Consider the following 27681-nt stretch of genomic DNA (forward strand, 5'->3'; position numbering starts at 1 on the left):
CCAGAGAGCCCCCCCGGCTGTGGGAGCAGAGCCCACCGAGGATGGCGGGGGGGGAGGCAGCTGGGCAGGTGTGGGTGCCACATCCTGTGCCCTGCTCGTCTCTGCCACAGGGATTGACTCAAACCGAAGAGCAGGGGCAGGAGAAAAGCTCCTCATTTGGGAATGCTGCATCTATCCCTGGCAAGGAGATGGGGGGCAGCCCCTGAACAGGCAGGGTTTAGGGGGTGCACTGGGAAAGCTGCTGTCACTGCTCATTTGCTGAGCCCTCCAAGGGCTGGAGCCAGGCTGGGGGAGCTGGGGGGGATCACCTGGAGAAGGCTCCAGAAAATCTTAGAGCCCCTTCCAGTGCCTAAAGGGGCTTCAAGAGACCTGGAGGGGGACTTTGCAGTATGGGGAATGGCTTTCCACTGTCAGAGGGCAGAGTCAGGTGGGATATTGGGAAGGAATTCCTCCCTGTGTGAATGGTGAGCCCTGGCACAGGTGCCCAGAGAAGCTGTGGCTGCCCCAGCCCTGGGAGTGTCCAAGGCCAGGCTGGACAGGGCTTGGAGCACCCTGGACTGGTGGGAGGTGTCCCTGCCCATGACAGGGGTGACACTGGATGGGCTTTCAACCCATCCAGCCCTTGCAATCCAAACCATTCCAGGATTCTATGATTCCTATACAACTGAACACGAACAGTCATTCCTCAGGCTGGAGCAATGGGAAAACTGATTGAAGACCCAAAGGAACTATTTGCTGTCTTCAAGACTGGGAGATTTTTTTAAGATTACAAACCTGACAAAGGCAAAAAGCTGCTGGTTGAGGGAAGGGAGCATTCCCAGCCATCCTGGCACAGGGAGATGCAGTCAGAGCCCACAACTGAAGTGCTGAGGTCCCAGGGAAGGGCCTTGGGCAGATGCTCCTCAGCACGTTCAAGTTTGAGGTGGATCCTCCCATACTGGCCCCTCCTGAGGGTGTTTCAGGGTCAGTTTTAAGCTCTGTGGGGACACAGTGGACTCGGTGACCCACCCAGGGGCCCTGATGTGTCCCTGCCCTCCTGCTCCAGCCACCTCTGTCCAGCCAGCCTGGGGCAGGGGCCGTGTCCCACCAGCAGCCTCATAGCAAACAAGTTTCTGTAATTTTGCCACTGCAACAGGAGCTATTTTTACAGTAAATCCTTCCAAAATAGAAACCAGCAACACCCGCGGGCGGCGGCCGAGCCCTGGGGCTGCAGGACCGGTCGGGGGACAGCACTGGGGACAGGACACAGCCGGGAGCACTGGGGGTGGCAACCCCCCTTGGCACGGTGCCAGCAGCTCCAGGGACCCTTGGAGAAGGCTGGTACCCCCAAACCTGGCTGAGAAGGCAGTGCAGCCTCTGCCAGCCCAGCTACCCCCTCCAACCACTCCCATCCTTCCCTTTTCCCGGGATAAATGCTCAGACAATGTCTGTGCTCACAGCATCAGGCTCCTCCAGCTTGTCATCCCACAGCCTCGGGAAGGATTTGCTTCCTTTCTTTTTGGTCCCCTTCAAGGCACGTGCTGGATGGCATTTCAGGGCATGATCAGGGAGCAAGCTGTAAAAGAGGGAATGGGATTGGCCGTGGTTAACAGGAAAACGATGGATGGAAAGGAAGCATCTTCCAGAGGGTGCTGAGCCCATCGCTGAGCTGAGCACTCGTCTGTTCTGCACCCCAGTTGCCCTATAAAATAAACCCCTGAACACCTCAAAATGTTTATCACTCTCTGGGAGCACCTTTATGTCCCTCAAGAGCACAGAAATCACCAACACGGAGGATTTAACTCCTTCTGGGTTCATTTTGGGTTCAGCTGAACCCGAAATTCAGAGTTTCCTTTACAGGGAAAAGTAAACAACAAACCCACAAACCAAAACCAGGGAGAAGGAAAGGAGCCTGACAAAACAGTGTTGAGAAACTGCCCCGTCACACCCCGCGCTGGGAGCACCATCCCCACCCCGCACAGATAAACGCCGAGCGCTGCGGGCGCTGCCCATCCCGGGAGAGCAATTCCAGCTGGGACCTCCCCACGGAGCCAGAGCCCCTGGACGGAGAGCAGGACAACGGCTCGGCACGGCCACGGTGGGATTTGGGGAACAAAACGAGACTCAGGGGAAACACTCCTTGCATTGAGGTCAAACGGAGGTAACTGGGCAGCACTGAGCCCAGAGGGGGAATTGTGGGAGCAGGGAGCGCTATTCCATCGGCGGGTTCCAGCGGGGGGTGTGATGGGGTGCAGGGGCAGGGAAACACCTGCTGGGGCTGCTGCACTGGCATCCACTGGAGTTCTCCCAGTCCGTGCTGGTGGGGTCCATGCGGAGCCGGGGGATGGAGGGGCACAGGGGGGAACAGGGCACTGGGTGTCAGCGGGAGTTACTGTGGAGATCCTTCTAATAGTGGGTGGGAAATGAAGTCCTGTTTTCTGTTATACAGGATTTAAAATCTCTCCCTTCGGTTCTGGGGGTCTGTGCCAGTACCACAGAGCACGGGGGGGCACCCTGAGCCATCCTGATCCCACGGCTCCAACCTCAGCACTGGGTGAGAGAATCAGCTACAGGACCCCCAGCACCTTCCAAGACCCCCAAGTGTGGGGCACAGCTCCAGCCCCGGTGCTGGGTGAGACAATCGGCTGCAGGACCCACAGCACCTTCCCAGACCCCCAAGTGTGGGGCACAGCTCCAGCCCCGTGCTGGGGGAGAGAATCAGCTACAGGACCCCCAGCACCTTCCAAGGACGCCGAGGTGGGACGCGGCTCTCTGGCCCCACACGGAGGACGGAGCCCCCCAGCAGCGCCATGGGGTGGACAGCCCCAGCCCCCGCAGCCATCACCCGCTGTCCCCGTGAGTGACCCCGTGTCCCCCTAAAGCTGCCCCGGGCCCCCCGTCCACCCCCAGCCCGTGCTGCGGCTCATCCCCAGCCCGCCCAGCTCCGGCACTCCCCGCGCTCTGTCTCTCGCTCCCCGCAGCATCCACAGCCAGCGGGGGCTTTTCCCAAAGACACAGACAGATTTCCATGGATAGATTCAGCCCTTGTCTTCTAAACCCACCCGGAGGCCCCGGGGGTGCTCAGGGCGGGGGCTGCTGTCAGCATAGCGATCGTCAGTTCAACTAAACACCATTCAACTACCGAAAAAAAGGCTCTTCCCAAACTGGAGCTGCTGCAGAACAGCCCAACCACCTGCACATACATTCATGGATGTTTCCTAACCTGCTCCCACTTCCTTGCAGGTGTCTCCACAGACCTGGTGAAAGCTGCAGTGGTGAGTCCCTCCAGCTCTGCTGGCTCCCAACGCTCCAAGGCATTCCCAGAACTTCTCAGCTGGTGCTGGAGGTGCCAGAGCTGCCATGGTTCCTCAGCTCAAGGGAGGCACAGCCATTGCCTCCCCACTGTCCCCTGGTGCAGCCCATGGCCTGTCCCATCCCATCCCATCCCATCCCATCCCATCCCATCCCATCCCAGTCCTGCTGCCCAGCACCTTCCCTGTCCTTCTCCCAAACCCTGATGGGCTCCCAGCCCCCCATCTCCAGGGCAACAGGGACAGACCCACTGAAGGGTCCCCACTCCTGAGAGTGGCTGTGGTGGCTTTTGTCCCCACGTGTCACCAGGGCAGCTGCAGTTCTTGGCAGGCTGTGGCTCATGGAGAGCAGCCACCAGTCCAGACACTCCAGCAGTGTCAGATCCCATTCCCTGCATCCAAAATCCCTTCTTCCCACTGCGTTCCTGGGCTGAGCATCCCCTATCCTGTCCCCAGGCCACCCTGATCATTGGAGCTGTCCTGTCCACTGCTGAGCAGCACCCTGAGTAAGTGCAGCCCCAGCCGGGGCTCTGTGGGGTGGGAGGGTCTCGGGGGTCCCGGGCAGGGGGGCTGGATGTCTTTATTCCTCCCCCCACCCCCATCCCAGAGGCTGTGACAGCTCACTGGGCTGGGCAGGATTTACAGCCTCGTGCAGCCGGTTCCGTGCCGGTGCCCAGGCTGGAATTCCAATGGCTTGGGCTCCTGCTGGAGCCAAACACACCAAGAATTCCCTCCTCAGGACCTTGGCAGCAGCAGCAGCTTCATCTCATCCCAGGCTGATGCGGAGCACGGGCAGTGAGTGTTGACCAGCCCAGAGCTCTCAGGGGGGAAATGCCCCAGTGCTGGTCGGGCTGTGGGTGCTCCCAGGAAGAGGGACAGGACCAGGCAGGAAGCTGAGGAATTCCCATAAAGTAACTGGGGAAGTGTGGAAAGGACCCTACAGCACACTGGGGACTTTGTTCTTACCTGGGAGCAGCAATATGGAAACAGGAAAGAGCCAGGGGTGGGAGAGGGTGGGATACCCCCAGGCAGGGGCAGCACTGGGAGGATGCTGCAGGATTGGAGGATGCTCCTGTAAGTGACCTGGAGAATTTTTAGTTGCCTCTAACAGGATAAAGTGCAAGTGGGCTGCAAAAACATCCCCATGTTTTTCAGGAATAACTTTAAGGATAAAAAGCAAATATGGCACCTTCATGGGTCGGGAACCAGGGATGGGAGGAGGATCCACAAGGCCCTGAGCCACATTACTGAGATTCCCTGTTCACTCACCAGGGTTCTTCCAAGGGCCTCTGAGCCCCGTGGCAGGACCAGGGCTGGGGGAAAGGGGGGACACACCATCTGCCTGACACAACTCATGCCCACAGGCTGCCAGTCCGAGCCCATCACTGCCCACACCATTGCCACCAACCCCCTGTTGTTCCTGGACTATTCCCTTGAGCAGTTCAACCTGTGCCTGAGCATTGACGTCTTTATAGACAACCTGGAGGCTCTGCTGGACCAGCCATGGCCCTCACAGTACTCTCAGGTCATGAAAGAAAAGGTGGACCAGGTAAGGAGTGACACAGGGCAGGGAGCCCTGGCAGCCCCTCAGCAGGATGGGCATGACCTGGGATGGGCAGGACCCTCTTCAGGGAAGGGCATCAATGCACTTGGGGATGAAGGTGCCCAGGAGGGTCCTCTGTGCCCATTTCTGCCCTGTTCTGCCTCCCCAGGCTTTCCCGTGGGGCATCCCAGAGGCGCAGCTGCGGCGCCTGGGCCCGCTGTCCCACCTCTACTCGGAGCAGGAGATCAGCCAGTGGCCAGTGACCACCAGTGACACCCTCTGGATCTTGCTCACCTCCTCGGGGAGGGAATGGGAGGATTCCCAGGTAAATCCAGGGCAGCACTGGGGGGTGGGTGCTGGGTGGGTCCTGGGGAACCCAAACTGGCCGACCACGCCCCAGCCTGGCTCAGGGAGAAGGTGTTTGGCATCACTGGGGTCTTCACCAGGAGCACCTTCCTGCCCTCCCTGTGTCCCACCACGGGCACTGTGCTCTGCAGGTGCAGGCCCTGGTCAGCAGGTACCTGACCCCGAGGGGCACCTTGACTGGGCCCCTGCTCCAGGAGATCGGGGGCAGACGCCTGTGCAACCTGCAGGAGGAGCAGCTGGAGCAAATCCCTGCCGAAGCCATCGGGTGAGGCACTGCTGAGGGATGCCCCTGGGACCCTGGGGAAGGGGGTGCTGGTGTGGAAGACCCCCAGCTCTGTTTGGCCCAGACCACTCACAGGCAGCGTGGTGGGATCACCACATCCCACCCCCAGCTCCTGCCAGATCCCCAGCACTGTGAGTGGGGACACTCCTCACATCTCCCCTGGCCAACAGAACACTCTGGTGGTTTGGGGATTGCCCTGCTCTGACCTGTGGCCCTCCCTTCCAGGGCTGCTGGACAGTTAAACATTTCTTCATGCTCCCAAAGCAAGAAGGACCAGCTCTATGGGAAAGCCCAGGAGGCCTTTGCTGGCCTGGCTGACACCCCCAGCACCTATTTCTGCCAGATCAGGCCGTACCTGGGTAGGTGCTTCCCCTTCATCCTCCTTCCCACCGCGAGGTTTGGTGTCTCTGCCTCAGCCAGGGGGGTTTGGCCACACTAGAGACAGGTCTGGCAGCCTCCAAAACTTCCCCAGAGGTGTTGGAATGGTTTGGACATGTCCAGGTGCCCCAGTGCTCTCTTTTAGGTGGAGCTCCAGCAAAGGACCTGAAAGACTTGGCTAATGCTGGCGTGGCCATAGACATGGATATGGAGACCTTCCTTGCCCTAAATCCCGAGGAGCTGCAGGTACAGCCCCTGCCCCTCTCCCCACTGCAGGGCAGGGCTGGCCCAGGGCTGAGCAAGGGGGGGCCAAGACCTGAGTCCCATCAAATCACCAATTCTCCACATTTTTGCCTTTCTAAGTTTTCTTTTGGAAGTTTTCCCTTGCTCTGCAGCCCCACTAGGAAAGCATTTGGGGTGGTGCCAGCAGTGAGGATGCACAAAGGGGATGGGGGTGTGTGTGTTGCAGAAACTCAGTGTGATGGACGTGAAAAATTTGCTGGGGAAGAACCTCCCTGGGCTGAAGAAGGCTGAGAAGGAGCCCCTGGTGGTGGGCTGGGTGCAGAGACAGTCCCAGTGGGAGCTGGACTGTGTCCTGGGAATCGGCCTGCAAGGAGGGATGGAGGACACAGGGACAACCCCCCCTGCTCACCCCAGCACCACAGCCAGGGTCACCTCCCCGGCCACTGTCCCCACCACAGCCAGGGTCACCTCCCCGGCCACTGTCCCCAGCACCACAGCCAGGGTCACTTCCCCGGCCACTGTCCCCACCACCACAGCCAGGGTCACCTCCCCGGCCACTGTCCCCACCACCACAGCCAGGGTCACCTCCCCGGGCACTGTCCCCACCACAGCCAGGGTCACCTCCACTGTCCCCACCACCCCAGCTGGTGTCACCTCCACTGTCCCCACCACCCCAGCTGGTGTCACCTCCACAGCCACTGTCCCCACCACCCCACCCAGTGTCACCTCTACTGTCCCCACCACCCCACCCGGTGTCATCTCCACAGCCACTGTCCCCACCACCCCACCCAGTGTCACCACCACGGCCACTGTCCCCTCCACCCCACCCGGTGTCATCTCCACAGCCACTGTCCCCACCACCCCAGCTGGTGTCACCACCACGGCCACTGTCCCCTCCACCCCACCCGGTGTCACCTCCACTGTCCCCACCAACCCACCCGGTGTCACCTCCACTGTCCCCACCACCACAGCCAGGGTCACTTCCACTGTCCCCACTCCTCCTCACCCCACCACCACAGTCAGTGTCACCTCCACGGCCACTGGCCCCACCACCCCAGCTGGTGTCCCCACTGTCCCCACCCCTACTGCCACTACCAGCCATCTGACCACACAGTCAAGTACAGACCCCCACAAGACCCCAGCACCCCCAAACAACACTCCCCCTAACACTGGGAGTCCCCCTGCCACCTCCACTGTCACCTCCACTGGGAGTCCCCCTGCCACCTCCACTGTCACCTCCACTGCCACCTCCACTGTCACCTCCACTGGGAGTCCCCCTGCCACCTCCACTGCCACCTCCACTGTCACCTCCACTGGGAGTCCCCCTGCCACCTCCACTGCCACCTCCACTGCCACCTCCACTGCCACCTCCACTGTCACCTCCACTGTCACCTCCACTGGGAGTCCCCCTGCCACCTCCACTGCCACCTCCACTGCCACCTCCACTGTCACTTCCACTGTCACTTCCACTGTCACCTCCACTGGGAGTCCCCCTGCCACCTCCACTGTCACCTCCACTGGGAGTCCCCCTGACACCTCCACTGCCACCTCCACTGTCACCTCCACTGGGAGTCCCCCTGTCACCTCCACTGTCACCTCCACTGCCACCTCCACTGGGAGTCCCCCTGTCACCTCCACTGGGAGTCCCCCTGTCACCTCCACTGTCACCTCCACTGCCCATCCTGCTCTGACTACCGGCCCCATTGCCCCATGCTCCACCCACCAGTCTGTCACCACAAACAAGGCCACCCCGTCCCCTGTCACCCTCCTCCCCACCACTCTGGCCACTGTCAGCCCCGACATCACCTCTCCCAGCTCTGTCCCAGTCCCTGCTGTCACCTCCAGGGCCACCACCAGCACCAGTGTTGATACCAACCCAGCTGGTACCACCTCCAACACCAGCACCCCACTGGTGCCTGTGAACCCCCCAGCACCCGGAGGCACCACCCACCCTGCTCCTGCCACCCCCAGCACTGTCACCCTGAGCACCCACAGTGCTCCCAGTACTGCTGTCCCTAACCCCACCTCTGCTCCCAGTGTCACCCCTGTCCCTAATTCCACCCACAGCACTGCCACCCCTGTCCCAAACCCCACCTCTGCTCCTGCTGCCACCAACCACACTGCCATCCCTGTTCCTAATTCCACCTCTGCCCCCACTGCCACCCACAGCACTGCCACCCCTGTCCCTAGTTCCACCTCTGCATCCACTGCCATCCCTGCCCTTAATTCCACCCACAGCACCATCACCCCTGTCTCTAACCCCACCTCTGCCCCCACTGCCACCCACAGCACTGCCACCCCTGCCCTTAGTTCCACCTCTGCATCCACTGCCATCCCTGCCCTTAATTCCACCCACAGCACCATCACTCCTGTCCCTGACCCCACCTCTGCCCCCACTGCCACCCCTGTCCCTGACCCCACCTCTGCCCCCACCGCCACCCCTGTCCCTGACCCCACCTCTGCCCCCACCGCCACCCCTGTCCCTGACCCCACCTCTGCCCCCACCGCCACCCCTGTCCCTGACCCCACCTCTGCCCCCACCGCCACCCCTGTCCCTGACCCCACCTCTGCCCCCACTGCCACCCCTGTCCCTGACCCCACCTCTGCCCCCACTGCCACAGCCACGAACCCCCCTCCCCCCAAGCCTACCCCAATTCCCAACTCCACCGTGCCCACCCAAAGGAGTGGCACCTCCTCCACACCCAAGCCCACCACACTGCCCTGCCACACCGGTGCCCCTGTGGGATTTCCCAGCCCTTCCTCCACCACCACCAGCAGTGAAGCCACCAAACCAAGCCCTGGAGTTGTGCCGGAGTCACCACGACCAACATCCAACGGATTCATCAACCTGCAGCCCGAGCCTGGTAAGGTGGGACTGGTCCGAGTTGGGAAAGCCTTCGGAATGATGGCAAGGCCAAGGTCTTCACCCATAAGCAGCTGATCCAGCTTGTTCCTGGCTGGATTCAGTACTGGCTTGGCAGACAAGGATGTGTCTCTGCAGCCCCTGGACCTTCCCCAGGTCTGGCCAGGTGCACCCTGAGGTGTCTCCTCACCTCCCAAGCCCCTGGCACTGTGGAAAGCTGGAGAAATCCCAGTCCTGCCAATGCTCTGGGCTGTTTTCCACCTGGATTTGGCCTCCCCTGTTTTAGCTGCACGTGGTGTTTTTGAGTGGAAGCACCAGAGCCTGAGCTCCTCCACTCTGCCAGAGCTGCCCCTGCAGCTTTACTGACCCAGCAGATTTGCTGCTGCTCTACACTGGTGGGGAAGGGCAGACCCAGCCCTGGCACAGAACACCTGGTGCAGTCAGTGCCTGAGGAACGGGCACAGACAGTGCCACAGGAGGCTCAGCAGTGCTGTCCTGGCCCGGGTGATCCCCGGGATACCCGGATTCCGCTGCCCTCACCTGGATAATCCCTGCCATGCACCTGGATAATCCCATTCTTTGTGTTCTCCCCAGATTCGGGCTCCAGGCTCTGCTCCTGCCTCATCCCTGTGCTGGCTGTCACCGTGGGCACCTCCCTGCTGCCAGGGCTGCTCTGACCCCTGGCACCTCACTCAGCCCAGCCCTCCTCCAATTCCACCACCCTCCAACACCACGGGCTGGGAATTCACTGCTGGAAACACAACCCTGGGAAAGAAGAGAACTTGTCCACCGATACCAGCACAGAATGGGATCATCATTTTTGAGGCAGTGAAAGGAGATCTGAGAGTTTTGCAGCCCAAAGCAGCCCTGGGGGTCCTCACCAGCAACTTCCTCTGTGGAAACCCCAGTACAACCAGCAGCAGCACCAGCTGCTCTGACAGGGGACAACACTGGGTTCTGTTCTTACAGGGATTCTCCTTCTAAGCAATCCCACTGGGATCTGGGAAGCAGTGGGACAACTCAGGGATTTGAGCCACTGGCAGAAGCAGAACATGGCCCAGCAATGCAGCTGAGAGAGCCCCCCAACCATATTTAACTTGTTTCATGAACTGCTTTTTGATCCAGGTTTGTTCCAGCTGCACAAAGACTCTGATGGGATGATTAACTGAGGATAATTTATCTTGATTACTGGTGCAATGCTAGACAATAAAACATCAACATTCTGGAGCACAAGCCCTGTGGGGAGAGGCTGAGGGAGCTGGGGGTGTTCAGCCTGGAGAAGAGGAGGCTCAGAGGTGACCTCAGCACTGTCTGGAACTGCCTGAAGGGAAGTTCTGGCCAGGTGGGGGTTGGTCTCTTCTCCCAGGCACTCAGCAATAGGACAAGGGGGCACGATGGGCTCAAGCTCTGCCAGGGGAAATTGAAGTTGGAGAGCAGAAAGAAATTCTTTGCAGAGAGAGTGCTCAGGGATTGGAATGGGTGGATTCTCTGTCCCTGGAGGTGTTTAAGAGGAGACTGGATGTGGCACTGAGTGAGAATCCACCACGTCTTGATCCAACCCTACTGTGATCACCAGCCCAGGGCACTCCGTGACCACAGTGGGGTTGGATCAAGGGTTGGATTGATGATCTCGGAGGTCTCTTCCAACCCAGCTGATTCTGGGATTCTGGGATCCCTTCAGGACAGCTTTCTGTCCTGTTTTCCCTGGCTGTTGGATGCACAAGCCACTGAAGCACCTTCAGAGGGCACTAATTGGGCTCCTCTGCAGTGCTGAGCTGCAGATGTGAGTGTGGATGTCTCCAGAACTCTGCCTGTGACAGGCCTTGCTTGGCCACCCCCTGCCTGAAGGGAAGTTCTGGCCAGCTGGGGGTTGGTCTCTTCTCCCAGGCACTCAGCAATAGGACAAGGGGGCACGATGGGCTCAAGCTCTGCCAGGGGAAATTGAAGTTGGAGATCAGGAAGAAATTCTTTGCAGAGAGAGTGCTCAGGGATTGGAATGGGCTGCCCAGAGAGGGGGTGGATTCCCCATCCCTGGAGGTTTTTCAGCTGAGCTTGGCCGTGGCACTGAGTGCCATGATCTGGTAAAGGGACTGGAGTTGGACCAAGGGTTGGACTTGATGATCTTGGAGGGCTTTTCCAACCCAATCCATGCTATGGATGTGGCACTGAGTGAGAATCCACATCTTGATCCAACCCTACTGTGATCACCAGCCCAGGGCACTCTGGACTTGATGATCTCGGAGGGCTTTTCCAACCCAATCCATTCTATGATTCTATGATCAATCAACTATTTTTTTCCTAATCTTTGAGGCATTTAGTGCTTTATATTGTACTTTCTTGTAGCTTAAATCTAAAATCTGCACTGAAGGACAGACCTGGCTCTCCTGCTCTCATTCTGTAAAGCACTGGCAGCAACGATTTAAAATATAATAAATATACCTTTATATCCCTCTTGCCAGCCCAGGCTCTGCTCCTGAGGCAAGGGGAGGGCAGGGGCACCCATGAAGGAGGAGCAGCAACTCAGCAGTTTGCTTTGGCACTTTTTACTTCATTCCATGATTTATTTACAGTCAGCCAGCAAACCTCCCTCCCACTCCGAGGTCTTGGCAGTGTCACGAGCTCAGGCTCTGAGAAATGTCATTTGTAACCTGCACAACAGCCCCAACCCCACCAGCAGAACATGGCATGGTTTGGGTTGACATGGATGGGGTTGACCTGGGCTTGGGCTCTTCCAAAGGCAAAGATCCTGCTCTGAGGAGTCTGGAATCTTCCCTTCAAACAGAATTGGGGTTTTCCAAGGGATTTGAAAGACAAAAGTACCTAAAATTGAATGTTGGGCTGTTCCCAGTTGCTGGTGCTCTGGGCACCTCCCCCCCAGGCTGGCTGTGCCCACAGACCCCAGAGCAGGTCACAGGCTGGTCCAGCTGGTCTGGCTCCCCCTGGAGAGAAGATGGTCAGGACAGGATGGACATCATGAGGAAGCTGAGGAGCAGGGCAGGCAGGAGGGGCAGTGCCATGGCCACAGCACCCAGAGGGGCTGAGGATAGGGCTGGGGGACAAAGAGGGGCATCATTAGTGCAGAGCAATCAATGACTGAGCTGTTCCCCATGGGGAGAACATCTCCTCATGCCCCACCCAGGGACCACCTTTGCCTTTCCAACCCTGCAAACAGCACAAGTTTGGGGCTTGGAACTGGCAGGTCCCTTCCAACCCAAAACATTCTGTGATTCTAAGCCCAAATCCAACCCACCCCAGAGGAGGAAGCCCTGGAAGTGCCCACTCAGTTGGAATGTTCAGCCAGTGAGGATGCCCCTCCACTGAGGATGCTCCCAGTGGGATTACAGGACTGCTCCCCAGGCTTGCCCCAGGATTTGCCCTGCAGGGCTTGAGGCTCCTCAGCAGAGCTGAACTTGCTGCCCCAGTTTCTCTCCTTGTTGCAACCCCCAAATAAATATTTTCAGCCCAGCCTTCAGAGGCCCTGCCAACACTCACCTGGGAATTTGGGGGTGATGAGGTTGATGTAGCCTTCCTGAGTGCCCCCTGTGAGCCCAATGTGCAGCTGCTCCAGCTGGAACTGTCTCTGCACCTGGATCCACTCCCTGACAGGAGACCTGTACTGCCACCTGGCCAGGTCAGGCAGGTTCACCCCCAGCAAGCCCTTCACCTCAGCAGGAGTCAGGCTCTAGGAGAAACCCCAGGGCAGGAGTTAGGGGGGAAATGGGGCACTGGAAATGGTCCCTCTGGCCAAGGAAATGGGGAGGTTTCTACTGGCAGGAGTGGGAAGAACAAGGCAGACAAATTTCTGCCATGGGTTTCTTTGGGACAATCTTCCCTCAGGTTGGTAGTTCCTCAAAGACTGTTCCTGTTGCCTCCTGGTGACATGTCTCCTGCACTCAACTGGGGGTCCCAGTTCCTGCCCAGATCTCTGGGATTTCTTCCAAAATTGGTGACCTTACTGCCAATAGTGTGTTAGAAGACCTGTCACACAGCTGTGACCAGAGTGTAGAGGACACCCACCCCCTGTTCCTGCCACCCATGCTGTGAACCTGCTCTGAAGGGACCCAACTGGCTCAGCTTCCATCTCTGCCTCCAAATTAAACTGTCCAGGGAGTTCCAGGCCAGTTCTCCACTTTCTCCTGGGCCAGCATCATCCTGAATTTGATGGGATGGCTCCTGGTTTTGGCCAAGGGACAACGTGACCCAACCCAACCACTCAGCACAACACAAACCCAAGGAATCCAACAGCTCCAAGGCCCAACTCACCATCAAAGAGTCTCTTCTCAAACTCACAAAAGTGCTGATGTTCATGTTCACGTTCTCTCGGCTCAGAGCCTTGAGATCCTCAGCAGGAGCCCCCTCTGGGACCAAAGAGAAGAACAACATCAGAGCATGGAAGGCCCCAGAGAAGCTGTGCTTGGATCTGCACAACCTGGAGCTGCAATGATGGATCCAACATTTGTTAGGAATGGGGCTGCCAACAGAGGCCAAGACTTGTGGGTGTTATTCCCTTTCAGTTGGGACTCACCGATGTGTTGGGAATTAAACCCCCCTGTGGCAATGCCAGACAAGAGAGGGCTCTGCTGAGCAGAGTTTGCTCAGGCTGGGAATAAACTCTTGGTTTAACAGGGAAAAAATCTGGTCTGTGCCATGGAGAAGGGCTGTGAGATAAATCACGAGTTGGATTTTCTCTGGGAGAGTCTCCCAGTGGACTTCAAGTCAGAATCTTTCAATAATATTTTATGCCATCTACAAGTCAAAAAAGGCAAACTTTTAAAAGCTTGGCTTTGAAAATTCCCAGATCTGTGATGGACTTTGATACCCCTTGAGCTTGTGGTTGAGATTCCTCTTCCCCCACAACATCCTGGGTTTTACATACCCAGATAAGGTAAAATCAGCTCATAGTAAGCAGGAAAAACGTGCTGGCCAGAGAAAGCCGTTTTGGCTTTCTCATACAAGATGTCCTTGGTCAGCTGGGAACAGGCTGAGGGATTCAGAGATGCCAACCTGCAGAAAAACGAAGGTTTAGGGTGAAAAAAGCTTCTCTTATCTTCAATCTGCACAAATTTTCACCTCTTCTGAGCATTTCCCTGGGATTCTCTACACAGGACAGGTGAGCTCTTCCCTGTGGGCAGAAGCGAGGAGAGAAGCTGAGAGGAAAAACAAAGGCTCGATCTCCTGCTGGGAAGGATTTGTCTCCCAAGCCGTGAAGGCTCTGGCAGTGAACAATGAGTTGAAGTACCTGTAAAGCTGCAATTACGGGTTTCATTTCCTAGTCTTTCAAAGGAATTTAAACGGGAAATGGCCAAGAAATGTGTGGATGTGGCACTTGAGGACTTGTTTGATGGCTGGACTTGATGATCTTAAAGGTCTTTTCCAAACTTAATGGTTCAGCGATACTATGAAATTAAACTTAATTATCTCTTTTGTCTCTAGACAGAAGCAGCCCAAGCTGCTGCCATAGAGTTTGACTGCAAATCTGAGCCCTTCCTGGCAGGGTGGAGACCCCACGGTGGAGACCACAATGGTGGAGACCACAATGGTGGAGACCCCACGGTGGAGACCCCACGGTGGAGACCACAATGGTGGAGACCCCACGGTGGAGACCCCACGGTGGAGACCACAATGGTGGAGACCCCACGGTGGAGACCACAATGGTGGAGACCACAATGGTGGAGACCCCACGGTGGAGACCACAACGGTGGAGACCCCACGGTGGAGACCACAACGGTGGAGACCACAATGGTGGAGACCACAATGGTGGAGACCACAATGGTGGAGACCCCACGGTGGAGACCCCACGGTGGAGACCCCACGGTGGAGACCACAATGGTGGAGACCCCACGGTGGAGACCCCACGGTGGAGACCACAATGGTGGAGACCCCACGGTGGAGACCAGCAGGGTTTAAACCTGGGCATAGAACAGCTCCTAAAGTGCTTCCTAAAATTTCCTTCCACTGAGGGGAAGGAAAAAAAAGGGAAATGGAGTTGCTGGTGGGAAAGTGCTCTCTGAAGAAGGGCAGGCCAGCCCAGGAGGGGCTCACCTGAGGCTGCTGGGCTCGATGGCCTCCAGCTCGGTGCTGTTCAGCAGACACACGTATCTGGTCCCGATGGCATCCAGGGCCGTGGCATTGAGGGCATTGCCCAGCTCCACGTAGCGTCTGATGGCTGCTGAGGCCTGGAGACACATCCCATTGGATTCATGGGGTTGAGTCAGAATTCATGTTTTCATCCCCCAAAGGAAAAAAATAAAATTTAAAATGGGGTCGCTTCAAATCTGTTGGTTTGGACTTCAAAGATGGACCATCCAACCCTGTGGGACCACGGATGGTTCAACCACCTTTGAACCCAGTGAGTTAATCCCAAACCAGCAGCCCCCAAATTAGGAATAAAGAAAAGGAGGGAAGCAAATCCAAGTCCCTACCAGGTAGTCTGAGGGCTGGTTTTTCAGGAAGGCAGCCAAGACATCAGCTGAGTTCATATTCCAGGTGGAAATCTCCTCAGGGGTGATGAGAGAAACCAGGGGGCCCAGGCTGGAGAGGAGGCTTTCAGGATAACCATCAGGGTACCTCTGTGGAGACACCACTGTCACTGCTACAAAGAGGGGCTGAGGGAAATGGGTTTGGTCTGGAGAAGAGAAGGTTGGTGAGGATTTTATTGCTGTCATCTACTGTCTAATGGAGATCACAGGGAGGTGGAGCCACGTCCCTCTCCGAGGAGCCGAGGGCCAACAGACAAAGAAAATTCTTATTAGATATTAAGAAATAGATATTTTCACAGTAAAGGTGGTCACACACTGGGAGAGGAGTCCTGAGAGGGGGTGGAGCCTCAGCCCCTGGAGATGGGACGTTTAACTGGACAAGTCCCTGAGCAACCTCATGGATGGGTAAGGACATTCCTTGGGCTGGCACTGCCTCCTGCAGGTGGTCCTTGGCATTACCTCATCCAGGTAGTCCTTCAGCACAGCCAGTTGCTGCATACTGAAGGGGTAGGTGAGGACCTGGGGGAGCTGCTCCTCCAGGGAGACGTTCCTGAGGCAGGCCCGGAGCTGCTGGGGGCTGTAGAAGGTGGGCATCAGGTCAGTGCTCAGCACCTCCTCTGTTATCTCCTGGTTACAACCTGCTGGAGGACACGGCCCTGCCTGTAATCCTTTGGCAGCAAGCTTTGAATCCCAGGATCAATAGGGGTGGCAAAGCCCTCCCAGCCCCTGGAGCCCACCCTGTGCCCAATGCCCACCTTGGCAAAGCCCTCCCAGCCCAGGGAACCCACACTGCCAACGCCCTCCCAGCCCATGGAGCCCACCCTGTGCCCGATGCCCACCTTGGCAAAGCCCTCCCAGCCCCTGGAGCCCACCCTGTGCCCAATGTACACCTTGGCAAAGCCCTCCCAGCCCATGGAGCCCACCCTGTGACCGATGCCCACCTTGGCAAAGCCCTCCCAGCCCATGGAGCCCACCCTGTGCCCAGTGCCCACCTTGGCAAAGCCCTGCCAGCCCATGGAGCCCACCCTGTGCCCAATGTCCACCTTGGCAAAGCCCTCCCAGCCCCTGGAGCCCACCCTGTGCCCGATGCCCACCTTGGCAAAGCCCTGCCAGCCCATGGAGCCCACCCTGTGCCCAATGTCCGCCTTGGCAAAGCCCTCCCAGCCCATGGAGCTCACCCTGTGCCCAATGCCCACCTTGGCAAAGCCCTCCCAGCCCATGGAGCCCACCCTGTGCCCGATGCCCACCTTGTCCCCCAGCCCAGAGCACTGAGTGCCACGGCCAGTCCTGCCTTGGGCACCTTCAGGGCTGGACACTCCAAACCTCCCTGGGCAGCCCCTGCCAGGGCCTGCCCACCCTTTCCAGACAGAAATTCCTCATGGAGATGCTCCCTTGCTGGAGATGGACAGGTGTGCCACCACGGTCCCACCCTCCTCATGGGTGGCCAAGTGCTCCATAGCTCAACCCAGACACATTGAGGGTCACCCCCAAGCACTGGGGCCACCCTGATCCCGGTGGGAATGCTGTTCTCCTGGCCCAGAAGGCTCCCATACCATCAGCCCTCTTGTGTCTCGTGGGCAGGAGCTCTCCCACGACCGTGGCCAACTCCTCCCTGGACAGGGGGGACTCCCAGGCAAAGTTCTTCAGCCAAAGGGTCAAGGAATTCTGCAAGGACAACATTTCCTCAGGGGGTATTGCAACCCTGGGGCACCTCCAGCACCAGCCCCTGCTCCTCACACACAGCAAAGGTCACTCACTGCTCTGGGCAGCACAGCAGCAGATCCAACTTGGTGAGCCACCACCAGAGTTTTCAGTGCTTGCACTCCACATATCCCACCCCCAGAAAGGATTTTACCCCCTCCAAAGGTCTTGTGTGCATTTTGCTGCTGCTTTCCCCTCTGGTGCTCTCCCCACAGTGACAGGAAGGAGCTGACAGAGCTCTGGATCTGCAATTCCAGGCTGTCAATTCCATCAGCCCTCACTGGGCAGGGACCATCATCCCCTTTGGCACCAGCCCTCTTTTCAAAGAGGAATCCCTGAAAACACATTGCTGAACAACCCCCTCCTATTCCTGCCACACTCTGAGAGCCAGGAGAGCTTCCCAAGCCCCTCAGAGCTGGATGGACAGCCCACCTTGGGGATCTGCTGCAGGATGCTGTGGTCAAACACAGGGATCAAACCACTGAGCTCCCTCAGGGTGAAGGCTGACCAGGCTGCAGGAGCCCTGCAGGGGAAACAACCCAGGATCAGCTCTCAAGGAAGAGACAAACAAAAAAAAAACACCTCAGGAGCTGCCAGGATTATGTCCTTGCAACACTTGATGTTAAGAAAGCACAAGATTTAATCCTAAAACACCTCAACTGCTTCCTGTTATCCAAAACTTCCTTCCAGCAGAGCAGAAATGCAAATGGATTTAACAGACACATTCCTTTCACCAGCAGAAACCCCAAAGAATTTCTCTTGCTCACTATCAATTCAGTGCCAAGGTCTCAGGGCACCTGACAAGAGGAAGGAAGATGTTTTGCTTCCTTCTGGTAGGATCAGCCAGGGATCCATCAAGCAGCTGGACAGGTAGAAATCAGTTTGATGTTTCCTCCAAGCCTGTGATGACAAAGAGCTTAAACTGCTCTGTGTTCACCAGGACAGCCAGAGGAGTTTGGTTAATGAACAATAAACCCAAGGAAAAGCTTTAAGAACTAAAGCAAGGGAGACACAGAACTGACAACTTATTTTTCAGTAGAATTTCAGCCAAGTCTTTCAGCTGAAAGAAGTTCAAATAAATTAAAGACTCAAAGAGCAATAAGTTACTTGGGGTTTGGATAAAAGAGCAATAAATTACTCAGGGTTTGGATCAAAGAGCAATAAATTATGTGGGGTTTGGATAAAAGAGCAATAAATTACGTGGGGTTTGGATAAAAGAGCAATAAATTACGTGGGGTTTGGATAAAAGAGCAATAAATTACTTGGGGTTTGGATAAAAGAGCAATAAATGACTTGGGGTTTGGCTGGAGCTCACTCAGGTCTTAATAGAAAAAGGGGGTTGATGAAGGGAACTGATTTGCTGATGTCCAAAGAACGTTCCATACCCAAAGGTGGTGTTGCCACTGCTGAGGACGTCCCTGATGGCCCCTTCTTGGTCAGGCAGGAAGGCCCCACAGTGGCTGAGGTGCTCCAGCAGAGCCCCCCCAGAATTCCTGATGTAGTCCCCCCCCAGGTCACAGAGCAGCTGCCCCAGGGTCTGGGCATCCTCCTCACTTATTTGGGTGCCAGGGATTTTCTGGAAGGACACCAGAGGCATCAGAGGGTCTGGCTGGCACCGTGGAGGGGCATTCCTGCCCCCAGACCCTGCAGAGCTGTGCCCTGCCGCGTACCAGGCATGCCAGAGCCTCCAGGAGGAGCCCTTTCCTCTGAGGGGACTCCCTGGGCAGGACATCCAGGTTGGCACTCCCGATGGTGCTGAAGAACTGGCTGCAGCTTCCCGTGGCTGCATAGTCTGAAGGGCTGGAAAGAAACCCTCCATGAATTGCAGGGAATGGCCCTGAGCAGCTGCCCAGGCTCGAGGCTGCTCAGCACACCCTGGGCTCCATAAAGCACCTTCCACATCTGCAGACTGAACTCCCTGCAGTTGTCCTTGGAAATATCCAATCCATGTTCTCAAAAAATGAACTTTCACCTTAAGGGGTCTATTGTGGGACAGAGTTTAAAATGGTCCCAGCATAGTGGGAAGCTGCTGGGACAAGGAAATAAGGAAATGCCCCCTCCCAGGGCCTGCTTTCCTTGCTGTTGTGAGGGAAAAGCACAGCCAGAGAGGCCTGAAGGTGCTAACACTTGGTTCTGGTTTCATACCCTAATATACATAAAATTGCTTCAGGGTGTTTATATTAATATGTTGGATGGTTGAATCTGAAAGGACCTTAAAAGCCTTTTGAAGGGTTTCATGGGATCCTGGAATGGGTTGGGTTGGAAGGGACATTAAAGCCCACCCAGTGCCACCCCTGCCATGGGCAGGGACACCTCCCACCAGCCCAGGGTGCTCCAAGCCCTGTCCAGCCTGGCCTGGGACACTCTCAGGGCTGGGGCAGCCCCAGCTTCTCTGGGCACCTGTGCCAGGGCCTGCCCACCCTCCCAGCCAGGAATTCCTTCCCAATGTCCCATCCATCCCTGCCCTCTGGCACTGGGAAGCCATTCCTTGTGTCCTGTCCCTCCATCCCTTGTCCCCAGTCCCTCTCCAGCTCTCCTGGAGTCCCTTCAGGCCCTGCCAGGGGCTCTCAGGTGTCCCTGGAGCCTTCTCTTCTCCAGGTGACACCCCAGCTCTCCCAGCCTGGCTCCAGCCCAGAGGGATCCAGAATTCTGCAATGGTTTGGGGTGGAAAGGACCTTAAAGCCCACCCAGTGCCACCCCAGCCATGGGCAGAGACACCTCCCACCAGCCCAGGGTGCTCCAAGCCCTGTCCAGCCTGGCCTGGGACACTCCCAGGGCTGGGGCAGCCACAGCTTCTCTGGGCACCTGTGCCAGGGCCTGCCCACCCTCCCAGCCAGCAATTCCTTCCCCATATCCCACCCAACCCTGCCCTCCCTCAGTTTTGTGCAATCTAAGGAGGTCTGAACAAGCCTGAAAGGCAAATCAAACTGCTCATTACCAGTCTGGTTACAAACTAATCCCTCCATTTCCCACCAACTACCAAGGCAAGAACATGAAAACAGTAACAGGTACCTTAAAAACAGCAAAAGGTCTTTGGGATAACTATCCAAATCCTCAGGAATGCCATGGAGGGTCACCATCCTCAGCAGGCAACTCAGCTGGAAGGACACCAGAGGTTGCACCAAAGAAGGAAACCAGCGTGGAACACAAGGGAAAATAAAACAAATATAAAGATTTTATCCTGCTCTGAGGAAAGGCAAAAGGGAAGAGCCTTTTCCTGATATCCACCCAAAACCTCTCCTGACACATCCCTGTTCTTGTCCCTTAAGCTCAAGGTATTGAACAATCCTCATTGTACCTTCAGGACAACATCAAACGTGGCACTTGGAAATCAGGGAACTACCTGGTCTCCTCCCAGCTTGACATTCTTGTTCCTCATGACCTTGGCCAGCTCCTGGAACCTTCCTGCTTGCACATCTTTGGCAGCTGCACAGGTGAAGCCTTGGAGGACAGACTGGGAAAGCCTGGACAGTCCCAGGAGAAAGAGCAGAAGGACAAGGACTTCAGGGGAGGTGTGTTTAGATCAGGACTCTGATCCTGACTCCACTGTTTTTCCAGCTATAAATCATTTTTTTCACAATTTTTCAACTCAGATATTGACAAAAGACACAATCAGCCCCAGTAACTGAATCCCTGGAATTGCACTGGGGAAGGCTGGCACATTCCCTGGTTAGGAATGCCTTCCACAGAGCCATCTGGAGCAAGATTCCAGGTGCAGCCTGAGCCAGGAGCTTCATTTTAGAAAGAAAATGTGGCTTATGTTGTATTTTGCAGCTGAGACCCTGAGAACTCTCAAGGCTCCAGGTCTGTGTTTGGGTTTGCATTGGATTTCCCACCTGTTCCCACGGAATCAAACAGTGGATGTGCCACATGCACTGAAGGAAACAGGGAAACTGCCAGCAAAGCAAACATGGGAATGGGCATCCAACGTGGGAATGGCATCCAACGTGGGAATGGCATCCAACGTGGGAATGGCATCCAACGTGGGAATGGGCATCCAACGTGGGAATGGGCATCAAAGCAAACATGGGAATGGGCATCCAACGTGGGAATGGGCATCCAGCGTGGGAATGGGCATCCAGCGTGGGAATGGGCATCCAGCGTGGGAATGGGCATCCAGCATGGGAATGGGCATCAAAGCAAACATGGGAATGGGCATCCAACGTGGGAATGGGCATCCAACGTGGGAATGGGCATCAAAGCAAGCATGGGAATGGGCATCCAGCATGGGAATGGGCATCCAGCATGGGAATGGGCATCCAGCATGGGAATGGGCATCAAAGCAAACAGGGAAACTACCAGCAAAGCAAACATGGGAATGGGCATCCAACGTGGGAATGGCCATCCAACGTGGGAATGGCCTCCAACATGGGAATGGCCATCAAAGCAAACATGGGAATGGGCATCCAACGTGGGAATGGGCATCAAACATGGGAATGGGCATCCAGAATGGGAATGGGCATCCAGCATGGGAATGGGCATCAAAGCAAACATGGGAATGGGCATCCAACATGGGAATGGGCATCCAGCATGGGAATGGGCATCCAGCATGGGAATGGGCATCAAAGCAAACATGGGAATGGGCATCCAACATGGGAATGGGCATCCAGCATGGGAATGGGCATCCAGCATGGGAATGGCCATCAAAGCAAACAGAGAAATTGCCAACAACCATGGAAATTGCCATCAAAGCAAACAGGGAAATTACAAACAAACCTGGAAATGGACATCAAAGCAAACATGGGAATTGCCATCAAAGCAAACATGGGAATTGCCATCAAAGCAAACGTGGGAATTGCCATCAAAGCAAACGTGGGAATTGCCATCAAAGCAAACGTGGGAATTGCCATCAAAGCAAACGTGGGAATTGCCATCAAAGCCAACATGGAAAAGGGAAGACAAGAAGGAAATCTGTACCTGCTGAAGTCAGGCTCTGCCTTCACCACATCACTGAAAAACATGGCAGCCTGGGGAGCAAAGCCAGAGGGTCAGGGGCTTTCCAGACCCCCCATGGCTGTGGGCAGAGCTGCCTGGTGGGCCTGTGAGCCCAGGGGTGCCAGGGGAGCGAGGGGGGCACAGCCCCACAGTACCTGCTCTCGGGTCCACGTTTTACTGTTGAGATCCCCAACATTGGGCTTCTCCTCCCCAAAAACGAGCAGGGATTTGGGGATGTAACTGGCCAGAGCATCAGGGATGGATTTCACCAGCTCAGCAGGGTGGGCAATACTGGAGGAAATCTTTAAAAACCCCAAAAAGCACATAAATCAAACACTGCTCATTTATGTTTGCTCTTTTATGATGCCTGAAGAGGGAGAACAACTTCACCTTCTCCACCAAGGTCCTTTTCAGAGCAGGGGGCAGGGGCTCCAAGTGCTGGGCAAACTCAGGCAGCCTGATGGCTTCCAGGAGCACCTCAGGGGGCACAGCCCAGACCGTGCTGCTGTTGAGGCCTCCCAGCAAACTGCCCAGCTGTGCCAGGCTCTGCCCATCCCGGATCTGGAAGGGAATGCGGGAGCACATGGAGGGTCAAACATCACCTGCTGGCAGCACCAGGTGGGCAGCACTTCACAGAGTCCCAGAGTCACTGAGCTTGGGAAAGACCTTCAGGATCATCAAGCCCACCCTGTGCCTGATGCCCACCTTGGCAAAGCCCTCCCAGCCCACGGAGCCCACCCTGTGCCCGATGCCCATCTTGGCAAAGCCCTCCCAGCCCACGGAGCCCACCCTGTGCCCGATGCCCACCTTGGAAAAGCCCTGCCAGCCCCTGGAGCCCACCCTGTGCCCGATGCCCATCTTGGCAAAGCCCTCCCAGCCCATGGAGCCCACCCTGTGCCCGATGCCCACCTTGGCAAAGCCCTCCCAGCCCATGGAGCCCACCCTGTGACCAATGCCCACCTTGGAAAAGCCCTCCCAGCCCATGGAGCCCACCCTGTGCCCGATGCCCACCTTGGCAAAGCCCTCCCAGCCCCTGGAGCCCACCCTGTGCCCGATGCCCACCTTGGCAAAGCCCGCCCAGCCCCTGGAGCCCACCCTGTGCCCGATGCCCACCTTGTCCCCCAGCCCAGAGCACTCAGTGCCACGTCCAGTCCTGCCTTGGGCACCTTCAGGGCTGGGCACTCCAAACCTCCCTGGGCACTTCCAATGCCTGACCACCCTTTCCATGGAGAAATTCCTGCTGGGTTTGTGGACCTGCCCCTCGTACCTGGTAGCCGGAGAGGAGCAGTTTGCTGACAATGGCATTGGCCTGCTCAGCATTCCAGCCACCAACTTCCCCCAGGGCAGGAAGAGCTGCTTCCAGGTCCTCCCCACGGATGCTGTCCTGGATGCTGGACACGGAGAGTCCAACTGCAGCCTGGCCCAGGGCACGCAGGACTTCGGGAGAGAAATCCTGCAGCTTCCTCACCAGGGCAGGGATGAGCTGCAAAGGTCCCACAGGAGAGTCAGGGCAGCAGTGAGGGGACCCTGCAGCCTTTGGGTGTCTTAAATCCCTGGAATTCTGCTAAACTTGTGTGCTGGAGGTTGGTACAGGACCATGTCCACCCATGTCCACCACCCAGGCTGGTGTTGGACCATCTCCATCCCTGAGAGCTGTCAGATGGTGAAATCCCAGCTGGATTCCAGAGTGGGGAAAGCAAAATGCCTCAAGGAGGGGCCAGAGGTGGCCCAGGGGGTGAGGGCTCTGCCCTCCTGAGTGCTGGGCAGGGGATGGGAGCCACGGGGCTGGGCAGGGGATGGATGGATGCCATGGGGCTGGGCAGGGGATGGATGGATGGATGCCATGGGGCTGGGCAGGGGATGGATGGATGGATGGATGCCATGGGGCTGGGCAGGGGATGGATGGATGCCATGGGGCTGGACAGGGGATGGATGGATGGATGCCATGGGGCTGGGCAGGGGATGGATGGATGGATGGATGGATGGATGGATGGATGGATGGATGGATGGATGGATGCCATGGGGCTGGGCAGGGGATGGATGGATGGATGGATGCCATGGGGCTGGGCAGGGGATGGATGGATGGATGGATGGATGGATGGATGCCATGGGGCTGGGCAGGGGATGGATGGATGCCATGGGGCTGGGCAGGGGATGGATGGATGGATGGATGGATGGATGGATGGATGGATGGATGGATGGATGCCATGGGGCTGGGCAGGGGATGGATGGATGCCATGGGGCTGGGCAGCGGATGGAAGGTGATGGGAGCCATGGGACTGGGCAGGGGATGGATGGATGGATGGATGGATGCCATGGGGTTGGGCAGGGGATGGATGCCATGGGGCTGGGCAGGGGATGGATGGATGGATGGATGGATGCCATGGGGTTGGGCAGGGGATGGATGCCATGGGGCTGGGCAGGGGATGGATGCCACGGGGCTGGGCAGGGGATGGATGCCACGGGGCTGGGCAGGGGATGGATGCCACGGGGCTGAAGGCTCGGCCCTCCCCAGCTCTGGGCAGGGGATGGAGTACCTGCAGTGCCGGGGCCGGCGGGGAGGAGGGAGCTCTGTCCCCACGGATTCCTCTCCGTGCCGGTGCCCGCGGGCAGCTCTCCGCGATCCTCCGCGCCAGGCTGAGCGCGCCAGCCCCGCTCAGGTCGGTCACTGCCGAGGGGCTCAGGAAGCAAAGGAGCCGATCTGGGAGGCTGCAGGTGGGACAGGAGGGCAGAGGCTGCAGTTAGAAAGGCAGCGGCTCTGCCAGCCCTGCCCCCGTTTTGCGGAGGATGCTCCTTCCCAGCACGTCCCTCCCGACTCAGTTCAGCTCTGCTGATGCTCCTGCTCAGAGGGCACTGAGAGGCACTCCTGGCATCAGCTGGTGGCTGGCACCGCGTGGAAATCGTTTCCCAAGGTTTAGAACTTGGGATCTGGCTCTCCCCACGGTGAAGGGCAATGGAATTATTTGAGGAGCAGACAAATGCTTTGAAGGTTTAGTGAAATCACCACCCCAAATCCTTCCCATCACGGCACCATGATTGGATGGGACTGGATTGGTTTCCCAGGACACAGGAAATCAGATCCAGGCAGATCCTGTACCTTGACACTGGAAATCCAGGAGCAGAGGTGAGCAGGGAGGTGTAGTACAGAGCTGTGTCCCAGAGCAGGGTGAGGTTGCTGACCAGCTCTATATTGGCTGGATCCCTGGCAAATCTTTGAAGCTGAGGGTGAAAAAGAAACAAAGAAAAATAGTTTAGATGGATCCTTTAATCCTGGCAGACACTTGGGAGGGTTTGATCCAACCTCACTTCAAACAATGTATGTTTTTTCACTGGGTTTAGTGGTGTGAGGAAGTTTAATTTTTGTTTGCAAACAAAACCCTGGGACCTGGATCAAGTTTGGAGTTGTTGCTCCTACTGATTCCAGTTTGCTTTGTGCAGAATTACTCACATGAAACCAACTTCTGTGCAAGTGCCTCTTATCACAAGAAATCATGATGAGGGGAAGATAATTAAAGTGACTTTCCAGGACAAATAAACAAGAGGAATATTCCTGCCAGCAGCATCTCCAGGGATCTCCAGGCCAGGCTGGGCAGGGCTTGGAGCAACCTGGGATAGTGGGAGGTGTCCCTGCCCATGGCAGGGGGAGAGACTGGATGGGCTTTGAGATCCTTCCAGCCCAAACCATTCTGGGACTCTGCTGTTGGCCAGGGCAGGATTAGGACCCTCCAGGCACGTTTTGCACTCTGGAGGTTCCCCCTCACCAGGAGGCTGCACTTACAGTTGGTTCATCACCAAAAAGCTGCAGGTCTTCAACAGTGGCATCCTCCAAAAAGGATCCAAGGTAGTTTTTGAACCAAGCAGTGGAATTCAGACCTGGAATGGCTTCACTGTAGCACTTGTGGTTGGATTCTGCAGTCAGACAGGTAGAAACACAGACACAAATCAGGAAAGAGGTGGATTTGGGGGATTTCTGAGTGCAGAAGAGGCTCCAGTCCCTCAGAGAGCTCAGCAGAGCTCCTGAGTGCCCCTGGTCACACATTCCACCCCAATCCATGGGCTCACAACAGAACTGCCCATGGGACAAGGACAGACACCTCATTCTCTCACAGCCCTCCAAATATCACCACCAGCCTCTTTCTTCCTCCCTCCAAATCTGCCAGAAGCTTTTTGCAGGACATTAAATTTGGGCAGGGCTGTCCCCCCTGGGTCCCTTTCTGAGCCGAATTCTTCAGCTCTCAGAACCAAACCCTGCCCTGTCCTTTCCCAGCAAGGGCAGGAAATGCCATTTGCACAGGACATCAGTCAGACTGTGCTGATTCCTAAAAATCCTGGATTAATAAAGCCTTCAGGCAGGGAAATGATTCCTGAAACCACTTGTCCCCATCCCATTCCCAGCCTGTTTCTACTGGAGATGCACAAACCCCTGGGAAGCCTCAGCCCTGTAACAGAGCCCAGCCCATGCCAGAGCCCACATTGGTGGCTCAAAGCATTCCATGGTTTCTTGGAGAAAATCAAGTCATTTACCATCCTGGGTGAGGTAGAATTTGATCCCCCTGTAAAGGTTCCTCTGCTCATCCTCTGGAAGCTCAGAGTATATTCCATCCAGGGCAGCAACTCTGCAGATGGACAGGGAAGGCAGACATGTCACCACTGAGGAACTCAGGGTTGGATTCTCACAGAAACATCGATATTGGAGACTGACTGTACCATCACACCCTCTGACAGCTGCCAGAGCTGCTGTGACACTGCCCTGCTCCCACTGGGCCAGCAGGGCCAGGAGCACTTACAGCAGCTGGAATGTCTCACAGGACACGTTTTTGGCATGGAGGCAACCAAAGACCTTGGGCTCCTCCAGGAAGGGCTGAAGTCCCCCATGGACCCACTGGGACAGGACAGGGGGGTGCCCAATGTCTGGCACCTGCAGCATCTTCTCCCACAGGCCATTAATGAAGATCAGGCTCCACTCCAGAGACAGAGGCACGTGGGAAAACTGAGAGCAAGAGGAGAATAAGCACATGAATTGGAGTGAATATGGACTTCTAATCAAACATCAGCACCAATCCATGTGAATCTGAACATCGTGGACAGAATGGGGTGGTTGAAATGGTGCTCTTTTAAAATAAAGTAATAGTAAGGTAAGAAATAATGTGATTTTAACTAAAACCTTTCACTGGTGACCAAGCAGTTGGATGTGTGGTACCCACCCTCTGGCTGAACAGGGTCAGGGAGGCCAAGAGCTTCTCAGCATCATATTTGGAAAAGAGCAGAGTGGAGTATTCTGGATCCACAGCAGAGGCAGGTTTGGGGGCAAGGCAAGAATATAAGGATATGAGGAAATCATCCTGGAGCTCCTGGAGCCAAGCCCTCTGCAAGAGAACAGAGAAGTGCAAATAGAGATGGTGAAAGGCAGGTCAGGTTTGGAGGTGCTGCAGTGAGGAATGGCCTTCAGGTGGCTCAGCCACACCTGAGCTTTTGGGAAGGAATTCCTCCCTGGGAGGGTGGAACATTTCTCTCTGTCTTGGGAAGGAAACCTGGACAAGCTTTGGCTGCTCCATTCCCAGCCAACCACGGGACTGCTTTGAGAATAAAAGTGGCAGCAT

The 27681-nt window shown here is 56.6% G+C and overlaps 2 protein-coding genes across 2 annotated transcripts; one reads left to right on the plus strand and one right to left on the minus strand.

Moving 5' to 3' along the window:
- Window positions 1-1999: 1999 nt before the first annotated feature.
- On the plus strand, window positions 2000-10193 carry LOC139679569 (uncharacterized). Its single transcript, XM_071571426.1, has 12 exons — window positions 2000-2077; window positions 2429-2533; window positions 3223-3254; window positions 3747-3796; window positions 4030-4085; window positions 4655-4839; window positions 5003-5158; window positions 5331-5464; window positions 5708-5841; window positions 6006-6106; window positions 6330-8967; window positions 9561-10193. Exons 5-12 carry the CDS (start codon window positions 4070-4072, stop codon window positions 9641-9643), a joined length of 3447 nt encoding a protein of 1148 aa, XP_071427527.1. The 5' UTR covers window positions 2000-2077; window positions 2429-2533; window positions 3223-3254; window positions 3747-3796; window positions 4030-4069; the 3' UTR covers window positions 9644-10193.
- Window positions 10194-11546: 1353 nt separating this feature from the next.
- Window positions 11547-27418, minus strand: LOC139679459 (mesothelin-like). Its single transcript, XM_071571226.1, has 23 exons — window positions 27286-27418; window positions 26869-27071; window positions 26606-26697; window positions 25860-25990; window positions 25179-25300; window positions 24619-24790; window positions 23349-23564; window positions 22472-22642; window positions 22237-22383; window positions 22064-22113; window positions 20490-20610; window positions 20159-20244; window positions 18817-18946; window positions 18532-18722; window positions 17579-17669; window positions 16999-17110; window positions 15905-16086; window positions 15389-15535; window positions 15009-15142; window positions 13843-13970; window positions 13230-13324; window positions 12459-12648; window positions 11547-12015 (listed from the first exon to the last, which is right to left on the minus strand). The coding sequence occupies exons 2-23, from the start codon at window positions 27006-27008 to the stop codon at window positions 11921-11923; spliced, it is 2943 nt and encodes a 980-aa protein (XP_071427327.1). The 5' UTR covers window positions 27009-27071; window positions 27286-27418; the 3' UTR covers window positions 11547-11920.
- Window positions 27419-27681: the final 263 nt, after the last annotated feature.

The sequence above is a fragment of the Pithys albifrons genome, chromosome 16 (genome assembly GCF_047495875.1).
Source record: "Pithys albifrons albifrons isolate INPA30051 chromosome 16, PitAlb_v1, whole genome shotgun sequence".
Classification (NCBI taxonomy): Eukaryota; Metazoa; Chordata; class Aves; order Passeriformes; family Thamnophilidae; genus Pithys; species Pithys albifrons.